The sequence below is a fragment of the Chlorocebus sabaeus genome, chromosome 7 (assembly GCF_047675955.1).
Source record: "Chlorocebus sabaeus isolate Y175 chromosome 7, mChlSab1.0.hap1, whole genome shotgun sequence".
NCBI lineage: Eukaryota > Metazoa > Chordata > Mammalia > Primates > Cercopithecidae > Chlorocebus > Chlorocebus sabaeus.
In genome coordinates this window covers 70041510-70055135 of record NC_132910.1, presented here as the reverse complement: position 1 = coordinate 70055135, position 13626 = coordinate 70041510, and the positions used below count along the sequence as shown (strand labels likewise).

The following is a 13626-nucleotide window of genomic DNA, read 5'->3' as shown; positions in this document are numbered from 1 at the left end:
TGCCATCAACCCTAGAGGATTATCCTCACCTGGAGGGTTAATTTGGCTTTACTGCTACTATGTCTCCATTCTAGCTTGCAGAAAATGAAAGACTCAGGAAGTGACCTTTAAAGATAAGACAAAGAAGTTGCACATATTATGTCCACTGTACTCTGTGAGCCATAAAGCTACAACCAGCTACAGTGGAGGCCCGGCAACCACACACCAGCCACACACTCAGAATAATGGATGTTCCAGAAAAATGTCCAGTCTCTGCCACATATACAATATTCCAAAATCCAAATTTCTGATATTTCCTATTTATGCAACAATATAGTATTGCATTATTTTTCTAGGTAATCACATAAGTAGATTTGAGGAAAAAATCGAAGGAACATCATTTCTTCCTACTAATGATCACATATTCAGGCACTGACTTCAATTAAATCGTTAGTACCATTTTTACCTCTTCCTATTATTATGGTGACTTAGGGGCTTTTAATTTCTCAGTTGAATACTACTAGCTTGCCTGAGGTCTCCTTAGATCACTCAAGAAAATCAGTGCAATGAAAACATTGAATCACATCTTACTCACTTCATCAACTGGAAAATCTTTCAAATCACCAGGAATGTGGTGGGAGTGAGGGGTGAGCTAGGAATATAGAACTGTGGTCGTGTAGCAGTCAGAATTCAGTTTACCACCTGCTTTCATAGTGCAGTAGGCTCCAAAACACTTCCTGTTCTTCTCAAATCTTGGCCATGACCAAGAAAACCTGTGTGAAACCAAATGATTAGAGAATACATTTCTGAGGCCTGAAATCTCACTGAGACTATAAAAATAAATATTGTTCTGAACACCTGCCTCCCATATCAGTAAAAAAAATATTGGAAAGTGAGTCAAATCACGTCATTCCTCAGTTCAAAACCTGTAAGGACTCCTTTTTCATTCAAATTAAAGACCAAACTTTAAAATAGCCTAAGGATCCTATACTATCTGCCTACCCCCTTACCTCTAGGCCCTCCTCTCCTACAACCTTCCCCTCATTTCCTCTGCTCCAGTCTGTGTGGCATCCTTCTACTCCTGAAACACGCCAAGCACCTACTTCCTGACATAGGAATTTTTAGGGGCTCTCTCTTCTGCCTGAATTCCCTTCCCCACGCCAGATGATCTGTGTTGCTAACTCCTTTACCTCCTCCAGTGCTTTGTTCAAATCTCACCTTCTCGATGAGGCTGTCAGGCCAGGTCAGATGAAAAGCATACAACAACGTGGAACGAGATATGTAAGAGATTTATTGGGAGAAACACCTACAAGAACAGATGAGTTAGGGAGTAAGAGGAAGAGAGAAAGCCTTCTGGTGCATGCAGATCTGACACCCGAGACAAAGAGAGGGCAGGAAGGAGGACGAGGTAGGATGAATCTCAGATTGCAGTGCAGCTCTGAGAAAGCATGGCCAGGAAGGACAAAGGGAACCCCAGAGAAAAGATTTCCCTCTAGAGGTGTCCCCTGTTAGGCAAAAATGCTGACTTCATTAACTCCACCAAGTGCAGTCATTGGCTAGGGGCTGCTGAGAGAGTGGCTTTGGGCTAAGTGCCTTAGCAGCTCCAAAGGGGTAGCAGCTGAAGGTTGTCAGTCACTTACATTCCTCAGAGCAGGTTATACTGAAAGGAGAGCTGAGTGGCACTACTTCCTGGCCCCAAGAGCCCTGCCTACCTACGCCGTATAACACTACTGATCACCAGCTCAGCATTCCCAGTGCTTTTTACCCGGGGTCTACTTTTACTTGTTTTACTCCATGACAATGAGAGAAATGTAACATTCCTAATTTACAATGAGTAAACCAAGGTTAAGTAAACTTAGAACATGCATCTATTCTAGGGTTCCCAGGGATTTCATCCTTTGACTTTACTCATGTGGCTTCAATTGTCACTTACATGTTATTAATAATGATTGGGATGATGATGCCACAATGGTAACATTATTGATCAGTTGCTATGTGCCAAACATTGTACTGAGTGATTTACTTGTATTATCTCATTTAATCCCCACAACGACTTTGAGATTATTATTATTATTCCTTCAATTTTTTAAAGATAAAGATACTAAGGTTTAGGGAGGGTACACACAGCTTATAAGGGACAGAACCAGAAGTTGTGATTTGGTCTGACTGCAGAGCCTGACTGATCTCTTGCCTGCCAGATTGATTTTCAAATTTTCATTGCTGGCTGACTTCTATTGCCTCTAGTTCAGATTTATCTCCTAGCCGCAGACACACGTATCTGACAGGTGACTGGACACCTCCACGTAGATGTACCACAGAGAGCTCGAAATGAATTTCTCCAAAACTGAATCCATCCCCTCCCCATATCTCTCTTGTTTTTGTTTCCCTAATCACTTATACAGCTCTACCATTCATCCACTAATTCTCCCAGATCAAAAATCTGAGTGTTTGTCCATATTCTGCTTCAATTTCCCTATTTCTGTATCCAGTTCCACTGATGTACCTTATAAACCTCTTTCCCACCTGTCTGTCCTCTCCAGCCACATCTCCACTGCCTTTGTTTAGGCCACCATATTCTCATCTGGATTATTGCTGACGGTGTCCTAATTCTTCTTTACCCCACCAGTCTTGCCTTTTCCTCTCTTCCACTCTTTCGCTAACTCCAGACTGATATTTCTGGAAAGAAAAAAAATAATAATCCACTGTGTCATTCCCATGCTTAAATTGTTTCATTCCCTTTTCAGTGCCTTTGAGGGATCCACGAGCTTCCCTAGCCTACCTGCCTAATCTCATTTCCTTTAGAAACCCACATCCAAGTTGTACGGGAATTTTAACACCTCTGAATGCCCTATGTTCCTCATCTTCCTCAACTCACTCATGCTATTCCCTGCTGCTCTTCACCCTTTTTTTGGCCTTATTACTGTCCTCGGGTCCTCAGCTCAGGTGCCACCTCCACCAGGGAGGTGTCACTTATTTTCCAAATCTGGGTTAAGTGTCCCTTCTTACATGTTCTCATGGCAACCTGTGTCTCCTCATAGAATGAAAATGAACTATATTGTAATTGTACATCCTGCCAGACCAGGGGGCAGCAAAATTATTTCTGTAAATGGCCAGATAGTATGTATTTTAGGTTTTGCAGGCCTTGTGGTCTCTGTCATAACTAATTTAACATTTACAGTACAAAAACAACCACAGAATATATGATAATAGAAAAGCATGGCTGTGTTCCAAGAGAACTCATTTATGGCCACTGAAATTTGAATTTCACATAATTTTCATGTGTCACAAAATATTAAAAAAACTTCAACTATGCAAAACTAAAAATGCCATTCTTAGCTTGAAGGCTGTACAAAAACAGGTGGGTGGGCCAAATATAGTGTATAGGCTGCCACTGGCTGATCGTTGCACTATTCCATGAGCTTCTCACAGCCAGGGCAGTGTCTCATCTGACTCTGTATTCACAGTTCTTAGTATAGTATCCAGTTTATAGTAGGTGCTTAATAAACATTTGTTGAATAAGTAAAACTTGCACAGCTAGTAGTAAGTGATAGTGTCAGGATTTAAACCTGAGTCAATTTGAGTTAGCAGTGTGATGTCTCACTGTCTATTTTGTGATTGAAGCTGTATGTGACGTAGCATACTTAGAGCATAATATTTGAGATATCAAAAAAGTAATTCTAGAAGCACCTTGGGTATTACTTGAACTCTTTCATTACTGTTATTAGCTGCTACTCAGCCTACCTTACCATGTGCCCTTTCCATCACTCCCATGTAACTTGACCTTATTTACTCCATTTCCAGGTATTTAAAATAGTCCAGGATTCGGCCACTTAAATTTTTTTTTTTTTTTAAATAAAGCTTCATCCAACGGTTTTCAGCTTTAGAAGCAGAAACCTCCAAACTTTGTAAATTACATAAATGCTTAGAGCATCATAACCTTCAAAAGACTGCCAATTAGAAGAAATCTTAAGCATTGTCAGGAAATTCCTTCTCTCTATATATAGTCTTATGCATAGTTGACTCTCTTCTTTTTTTCCCTTTAAAAGTTGGAACATAGAACATAGAACTCCAGTACATGGGCATTGTGAGGTCCTTGTGACCTCATCTTTCAAACAGGATATGGTTACCTGGGAAACTAAGTTAATTACATATGGAACATCAGAGGTTAAGCTCAGGTGGCAACAGGATGGGTCAGATCAAGGAAGACTGAGACTCCGTGCCAACCCTCAGGGCTGGTGAAGGCCAGGGACCCAATCACAGGAAGAGGTTAGGAGTTCATCACCTAAGGCATGGGCACTTGGGGACAGGACAAGGGAAGCAGGATGCAAACCAGAAGCCCATTTCATTTAAAAAAGAGATTTGTGACAAGTAACTCCAACTGTTAGTGGAACTATGAGGTCAGTTAATAGTTATTTGAGAACTTGAATATAAGGCAGTCACAGGAGAAAAAGGCAGAACCAGTTAAAAGAGAACAGCAAATCAGAATATCAGAAGGTAAAAAGCATAGGGAGGTGAGGCCAGGCACGGTGGCTCATGCCTGTAACCCCAGCACTTTGGGAGGCCGAGGTGGGCAGATCACGAGGTCAGGAGTTCAAGATCAGCCTAACCAACATGGTGAAACCCTGTCTGTATTTAAAAATACAAAAAATTAGCCGGGTGTGGTGGTGCATGCCTGTAATCCCAGCTACTCAGGAGGCTGAGGCAGGAGAATCATTTGAACCCAGGAGGTGGAGGTTGCAGTGAGCCAAGATTGCGCCACTGCACTCCAGTCTGGTGACAGAGCGAGACTCCATCTCAAAAAAAAAAAAAGCATAGGGAGGTGAAAAGAGCTTTGGAATTAGAAGGGATGACTTCCAACTAGCTATAAATGACTAGTAAGTCATTTAAATTTTCTCAATAAACCTGTCTATTAATCTATTAGATGATTAAATTTAATTCAGTTCTCACTGAATATTGAGTTGAATACTCATATCTCTAAAGTCCCTTCCAGCTTTAACATTGAGGAATTAAAAACTGTTTTAGAATTGAAACCACAAATTGTCCTGGTTTCAGACAAGTTTGGTACCTGAGCAGGAGGTAAGGAAGTATTTACAATTCAAACGTAGTGGTTTTATAGGAGTAACAAGTCAGGCAGGTCATCACATGGTGTGCCTGTTTCTGACTTTACTCTCTCCTATCTTTGTATCATAGCTTCACTCGCTCCTTGTAATGTAGCTGTTATATGACAACTTCTTTCACTGCTTTTACAAGCTGTACTGCTTCAACACTGGCCAAAACTTCCTAAACTTCCACCAAACATTTTCATCACATTGAGAATACAAGAAACAATTTGAAACAAAATTTTCAGTGTGGTTTTTCAAACCTGATCAGTGCTGAAGCTGGATGTAGGCAGGATATCTCACCTTAACACCTTTTTTTCTTTTTCTTGAGACAGGGTCTCACTCTGTTGCCCAGGCTGGAATGCAGTGGTGTGATCATAGCTCACTGCTTTCTGGCCTCAAGCAATCCTCCCTGCTTGGCCACCCAAAGTGCTCGGATGACAGGTGTGAGCCCCTGTGCCTTGCCACATGCCTTAAAAACTTATAAGAGTGTGAAAAAGGGACCATAAATTTTTACGGCTAGAATGACTTAAAATTCCTGCACAATTCAAGTAGCATTTCAGGAGTAGCAACATCCCCACGTACGCTTTTACCTAGGCAGTTCATCAGTAAAGGTATTTGTCAAATAGCTTTCTTGTAGCCCAGAAGAAAGTACATGTTAAAAACAACAACACCGGGCTGGTTTTTACTTTGTAAGTTTGAGCAAAGTGGTAGCTATACCAAACCCGGGGGTGGCTGAATGTCTTTCTATTTAGCAGTGAAAGATGATGGGAAACCAGCCAGATGGTCCTGATTTTAGGGTGAAATAGAGAGGTAAGCTCCAGATCTCATATAGGTTGCCTTTATTTCTGAGCGGGTTCTCTCAGGACGGTGAGCTAAACGCTGGGTGCTTTTACAGGCAGAGATTCCTGTTTGGGGCTGGGATCAGCCATCCTACTTCACAAACAAGGAATATGCGGACGAAGGAGTATACAGAACGCTAACAACCCCAATATCAATGGAAACCCCACTTCCCAAAACTTTTCCTTTGGGACATCTCCCCCATCCCCCACTCCTCCCGTGTTACACGTTGCCAGGCTGCTTTGAGCGTTCCTTCCTCTGTAGTGCATTGCACGGATACGTCATCAAATGTGCGTGTACACGTGCCAGATTCGCCTTTAAACGGTAATGTCCTCTAGGTCCAGATCGTGTACTTTCCTGTATGTAACGGTAGTGCAGTACCTGAACTATTAGTTATTTAAGTAACACGTAATGAATGAAGAGCTTAAAAAACTGCAACCTGTTGATGGAAGAATGAATGAACGCGCTCCCCTCCTTCCTACCCGGCTGCGCGGAGAAAATACGGTTCTGATTTAGCCACGACGTTAAAGGCTTTGACCTGTAGGGGGAGGGGAAAGAAAAGACGGAAAAAAGAAAACCAAAAAACAAAAAAACCGGAAAAAGGCAAAAAGCGAAAAGGGGGAGGTCGCTCGGCCTCTCGCTGGCCCAGTCCGGTGGCCCCGCCCCGCGGCGGCCGGTAGCTGTGCGCGTGCGCAGGCGGGAGCGCGGCGGCGGGTCCAAGCCCGGCGCTGGGGGCGCGCAGCCGGGAGAGGGTTTGACGTGGCAGTTCCCAGCCCAGCTGCAACTCCGAGCGTGAGACCAGGCTGAGGGGACGCCGGCCGGGTAAGAGGCTCGGGAGAGAAGCGGCCGCAGCGGGAGCCGGGCCACCGAGGGCTGCCGGCAGAAGACGCAGAGCCGCCGGCGCTCCGAAGCCCGCGGGGTGCGGGAGCGGGAGCAGGTAAACCCTCGCAACCGCGGACGCGCTCTGGCGGGACAGCCCCTGCCCAGGCACAGCGGAGCGGGTTGCCGCGCCCGGCCCGGGGACAAGGCGGGAGACCGGGTGCTCACCTGAGGCAGGGGCGGCGGGAGAAGACCTCATTCTTTTTTCCTTTAGCCTTTTAGTGCAGTTTAATAGTGGGGCGGGCGGGATGGGGGAGAAGGAGGTGGGCGTGGGCATTTTTTACCCGCCCCCACCTTTTGCCTTGGGATGCAGGAACTGCCTAGTTAGGATCCTCAGTGACCACCATTCGAATGTCATTGCCAGCGGTTTTCTCGTCTCCTTATCAACTTTATTTCCTTTTTTGAAGGAAGGGAATGTTGGATGTATTCATGGTGAAAATGGCAACTATATCTTGAAGCTTCGGGACATCCGAATAGTGAAACCGATCTGGCCAAATACGAACTTGTTCCAGGGTTAGAAGTGCACCTTGGCTAGAGTTGCTGGGTGACAGTGAGCCAGGGGGCCGTTCTGGGATTGGGGCTCCCCAGATTTTGATCCTAGGCCTGCTCATGCCAAGTGGCTTTCTGCCATGTCGCCGCTTGAAGCTGAGTCAGGTTTCTTTAACTTGGTGCTCTGTGTGAGGAAGTTTGACGTGGCAAACTGGGTAGCGTGAGGAAGCTGATTCCTCTCAGTACCAGTTCAGAGGGACCTGGCTGCTTCCTGTTCTTTGGAGTGACCATCTCAGCCTCTCTTTTCTGTCACTCAGCAACAGGCTGCTACTTAGGTGTGTTCGTGCCGACTTCCTAAGTGCTCTTGGTTGGATGAGCTTGACCAAAGCTCAGGCTGCCACGTCTCTCTCTGCTAAGTGGGAGGAGGAAAAAAGGGTTGTCAGGAACAAAGTGGACCAGAAGGCCTTTGCCTGCCTCTCTCCTCTTTTTCAGTTCTCTCTTCCCAGAAGGAAGTGATCTCACAGTATTTTTACGTGGTTGCTTTTATTTTGGAAACTTGTAGTTTAATATGGAAACAAAATCAAATCACAAATTTTAGGCTTCACATTTTAAATTTGAGATGTTATTTCTTGAGTATAGACAGATTCTAAGTCTTAGCAGGTACCACCGATCTCTTACCTTCAATTGTAGCAAATAAAAGAACAAAAGGAAGAATATACCTGTATGGGGCAAATAAGCTGGAGATAAATTGTAGAATCAGTGGAAATCTGAAAAGGCTTCATTTCCTAAAAGAAGGAACTGAGGCTTAGAGAGGTTCTTCAGCTCATTCCATGTCACACAGTTAAGTATGGCAGATATAGAATGAAAACCCACTTCTCTTGCCCGCATTCAAAGCATTTTCTGCCATATTTAAATTTTTTTTTTTTAATCATCAGTCCTATGAAATATCTATTTTTTTGTTAAAACCTGGAAAAAATGGAAAATTTAAAGCAAAATTGGGTTCTGATTAGAATCAAGATTAAAAAAAAGAAGATGAGTCTGTTATATTTGTGATGTGTGTGCCTACACACTTACAAAATTACACTTTTTTTCCTTAGTCCCTTAAATATAGGTGCATATGTTCTTAGAGATGTGATATCATTTAAATTAGAAAGAAATTCTGTCGCCTTTGAAAAACCACTGACAATACTCAAGTGGTTATAGTGACCACCTGGCTTGGTCTAATTATGACTCATAAAATAAGCCTTTTATCAACTTTATCTGTTGCTATGTTTGTTGGACTATGATTTCTGTTTGTCCTAATGACTAGATTAAAATAACTAATTAGAGGAGCACTAAAAAGACATAAGTCATAAAACATCTAATTGCAGACTACTGGCAGTTATGGTGGTCAGTCAATTGAATGGCATGGTGTGCTCTGTGCTGAAATGTGACCATGGAAACCAAAAGCACAAAATCATAGGAACACTTATGAGAGACTATCTGCGAAATGCTTCAGGCTTCCCTTAAAAAAGTGGTTGGAAGCTGTTATTCAGGTCTCATGCTTGAGAATTTGCCCAGAATTATTGAAGTGATTTACTGAATTTCAGAGAGCTATGGTTAGACTCTTTTTAGGGGATAATGATGCATTGTATAATACAAAGGTTTCTCATGTACCTGATAGTTGTACTTTTCTTCAAACCATCATAAATATGTATTAACAGTGTTTATATTTTTAATAGCTTTAAGTGACTAAAACTCTCTTGGTAACATGTTTCTTGTTTCTCTGTTGCAGAGTTCTTTTGTAGATTTATCCTTTGGAATGATATTTTCATAATGAGTCAACAAGGTTACGTGGCTACACCCCCATATTCTCAGCCTCAGCCTGGAATAGGCCTTTCTCCACCTCATTATGGGCACTATGGGGATCCGTCACACACAGCATCTCCAACAGGTAAAGTGTGTTATTTTGACTTGTATGTGATTATTTAGTTCTCAGGCTCAGAGATGTAAGATATTCTGAAAGAGGAGATTTGAAAGCATTGAATGATCATTATATAATGAAATGGCTTGAGATTACAGGATCATTTGGAAAAGGCTCTCATAGCAGAACTCTACATCACTAGTTTGGTTATTGCATGAAATACAAGTTTGGTTTTTAAATATAGACTAAAACAAACACTTCCTGTTTTATTTTTACTGTGGGTCTTGTTCTTGCTGTTAATTAGTGGTGTAAGGTTATTGTAAACATTGAATAAAAAAAGAATTAAATTTATAAATGAATTAAATTTACGTATCCTTATCTAGGATTGGCCCTAGATTAATCTGTCCATCAGTTATATGTGAGGATAATTCTTTGTACAATTCTTTATACAAATGGACCTTGTATAAATCAATGAGTAATTCTCAGGACTCACTGGAACTAGCTCAGATATCTGGGATCCAGGCTGTGCTAGGTAGAATGTATATAGTGCAAAGTCAGCAAGGGGTAAGGACTCCCTGTAGCGGAACTTGATGTTAGCAGCCACACAGAGTATGCTGCAGAAGATGCTCTGAGATTGTGAATTACCTGTGGAAAGTCACTCTTATGATTTATTCCTCCCCAGATTTTAAAGATGTCCAGATGAAGCCTCCCTCTTCTTGTTCAGGACAATCCTCTCCAGAATGTTTATAATCTTGCCTTACTGGATCCTGTAGAAACCATTAACCCCTCCACTTTCTATCTGGTGGTTCATTTCTCCTCAGCATTTATTTATGAAGATAATTATAAATTATTCTTTTTTTATGATGTGTCGAAGTCTGGCCCTAAAAACTTTCCCTGTACTGTCTTATTTAATCCTCATACAGTGCTATGCAGTAAGTTATTTTTGCAGGTAAAAAAACTGAATGTCTAGTGTCGTGGTATCATGTGACTTGTCTAAGGTCACAGATAGCAAGTAGTAGCACCAGGATTCATACCCAGATCTCTCAAGAAGACAAAAAACAAACTGCATACACACCTAAGTATAACGCTTTGTATTGTTCACCCTTCCCTCTTCACAGGCATCTTCTTGAGAAAGTACTCACTATGCTTGGTGATCTCCACCTTTACCTCTCCTTCCCTCCATGGCTCAGCATAGTTTACACTCCATAGTTTGTCACCTCATCCACACTTCCACTTCCCTCACTAGGACTATCGGTGTCCTATTTCTCAAGCAGAAGACATTGTGCTGTCTGTCCTCTTTTGTATTTGACACTGTTTACCACTCTCATTTTTATGAAACTCTTTTCTCCTTTGGTTTCAATGACACTATCCTTTTGTTGTTTTTTGAGGTGGAGTCTCCCTTTGTCCACCAGGCTGGGGTACAGTGGTGCGATCTCAGTTCACTGCAACCTCCGCCTCCTAGGTTCTAGTGATTATCCTGCCTCAGCTTCCTGAGTAGCTGGGATTACAGGCGCCCACCACCATGCCTGGGTAATTTTTGTATTTTTAGTCGAGATGGGGTTTCACCATGTTGGCCAGGCTTGTCTTGAACTCCTGACCTCAAGTGATCCACCTGCCTCCGCCTCCCAAAGTGCCGGGATTATAGGTGTAAACCATTGTGCCCGTTTTTTTTTATTGCTTTCTAGACATTTCTTTGGAAGGGGTTCTACATGACCCTTAAATGTTGCTGGTTCTCCCTCCATGTTCCATCTTCACCACTGTTCTCCCACTCTGTAGATTTTTCCCTAAGCTGGATCATTCACAGAAAGTGCTTGTCTCTCAGATCTATTTCTCCAGCCCAGATGCCTCTCCTAAGCTCTAGGCCAGGGGTATCCAGTCTTTTGGCTTTCCTGGGCCACACTGGGAGAAGAATTGTCATGGACCACACATAAAGTACACTAACAATAGCTGATGAGCTAAAAAAAAAAAATAAATCAAAAAGATCTCATAATGGTTTAAGAAAGTTTTCAAATTTGTATTGGGCCACATTCAAAACTGTCCTGGGCCACATGTGGGCCATGGGTTGGAAGAGCTTGCTCTAGACCCATATTTCCAGTTGTCCACCTTTGTTGAGGCATGTCACAATCACCATACCCAAAACAATTCCATATTCATCATGGAAGCCTATGTTTTCTGGCATTTCAGATCTCACTCATTATCATCATTTATTTGGTGATCCACACCAGAAACTTTATTTAAACAAAAACAAAAACAAAAACAAACTTGGTGGGGTGTGGTGGCTCACGCCTATAATCCTAGCACTTTGGGAGACCAAGACAAGTGGATCAGTTAAGGCCTGGAGTTTGAGACTGACCTGGCCAACATGGTGAATCCCAGTCTCTACTAAAAAAATAGAAAAAAAAAATTTGCTAGGCGTAGTGGCACATGCTTGTAATCGCAGCTATTTGGGAGGCTAAGGCATGAGAATCTCTTGAACCAGGGAGATGGAGGTTGCAGTAAGCCAAGATCATGCCACTGCACTCTAGCCTGGGGAACAGAATGAGACTCTTTCAAACAAACAAACACACAAAAACACCTCTCCCTCGTTTTTACCTCCTTCAATGCAATTGGTCTCCCAAATCTTTTTGGAGTGATTGTAAACAGGTTTCTGTTTGCTACCTGCTTTCTCCTTTCCATTCTCCTGTCACTCTTTTTGTTCAATCCATCCATCTCTCACATGGATTACTAAAATGATCTTGTAACTATTATCCCTGTCTCCAATACTGCCTTTTTCCAAACCATCAACTCCTGAGCCAGAGGGATTTTTTATACCATGCAAATCTAATTTGAATTCTACTTTTGTGTTCTAATACTTTCGTAGGCCTCTATACTATTTGCCATACTGTGTTATAATAGATGTTCCTATAGTAGATGTTCCTGGAGCAGAGAAGGCACTCATGACTGCTTTAAAAAAAATTTTTTTAATTGGCAAATAAAAAACTATATATACATACATATTATGTACAACATATGGTTTTGAAATATGTATACAGTGGAATGGTTAAATTGAGCTAATTATGAATGTTTATTCAATGAAGTGAATGACAAACTGTAGCATTCATTAGCAAAACACTCTGGTATTTACCAATATTTAATTAAATTAAATTAATTTATTTATTTGAGACAGGGTTTTGCTCTGTTGCCTAGCTTCTAAGTAGCTGATAGAGATGAGGTCTCCCTGTGTTTCTCAGGCTGGTCTTGATCTCCTCAGCTCAAGTGATCCTCTCGCCTTGGCCTCGCAAAGTGCTGATATTATAGGAGTTAGCCTCGGCACCTGGCCTTACCAGTGTTTTTAAAAGCTGTCTTTGTTGGATTAAATCCTTCACACTTTAATTTAAACTGATTTCTCCTTACTTAATGGATATTAAATATCAAGTGAATAACCAGGCTATTATATTCTCTGCAAATATACCTTTCTATGCATATTATGGTGTTTTGGTTTAATTATTTAAGACTTTCACTAAATTACCCCACCTCTTATATCTCTGATTATATTCTGCTGAATAACCTTAGATACCTTAATCTTCAGTCTTCATGTGTCTTGTCTAACCTTTTAGTGATCCTTTTATTGGTCTCCTGACAGACACAAGCAAACTTGTTGTGATTCCTTGACGTATCTGTTCCACTGTAGGTCTGGCCAGTGCTAACTCTTGCTTTGTGTTGCTCACATTATCATATCTCCATTTATGCCTATTCATTGTGTTTTTGTAAAGCTAGTGCTGTATACTAACACTTCTTTTTTTTTTTTTAAGGGACAGTGTCTTGCTTTGTTGCTCAGGCTGGATTGCAGTGATGAGATTATAGCTCACTGCAGCCTTGAACTCCCGGGCTCAAATGATCCTCCTGTCCCAGATTCCCAAGTGGCTAGTACTATAGGTGTGCTCCACCATGCCCAGCTAATTTTAAATGTTTTTTGTAGAGATGGGGTCTCACTATGTTGCCCAGTGCTGTCTCGATCTCCTGGCCTCAAGCCATCCTCCTGCCTTGGCCTCCCAAAGTGCTGAAATTACAGATATGAGCCACTGTACCCAGCCACAAATTTAACAGATTTATTTGATGAACAAAATAATTGTGGTAATATGACATTGAATAAAATAAGCCTAATCTCAGTCCTCATAGTGTTTACTTAGCAAGAAATGCACTAAATAAATTAACAATGACAATTTTGGGGGGAAGTACTATTGTAAAGGAAGTAGAGGGTGGTATGGAAGCACGCGGCAGGGGCGCCTAAACAAGACTTAGGGTGGAAGGGCTCCTTCCTGGAGGGAATACCTTGAAACATGAGTGAGAATTGGCCAGGTCAGGAAGCAGTTTGCTGGGATTGGAAGGCAGTACTTTTCAGGACCTGCAAGACATTTGGCATGGTTGGGGAGTAGCATGGGAACCGTGAGAGATGCC

The 13626-nt window shown here is 42.1% G+C and overlaps 1 protein-coding gene across 3 annotated transcripts in view; it reads left to right on the top strand.

Moving 5' to 3' along the window:
* Positions 1 to 6615: 6615 nt before the first annotated feature.
* Positions 6616 to 13626, top strand: part of SEC24D (SEC24 homolog D, COPII coat complex component) — a 110267-nt gene continuing 103256 nt past the window's right edge. The window contains exons 1-2 of one of the 3 annotated variants that reach the window (XM_007999656.3): positions 6616 to 6740; positions 9061 to 9219. In XM_007999656.3, coding sequence (XP_007997847.3) covers positions 9102 to 9219 — 118 coding nt within the window. In that variant the 5' untranslated portion in view covers positions 6616 to 6740; positions 9061 to 9101. Of the gene's footprint in view, positions 6856 to 9060; positions 9220 to 13626 lie in introns of all 3 variants that reach the window. The other 2 variants (XM_007999654.3, XM_007999657.3) reach the window with 2 other exon arrangements.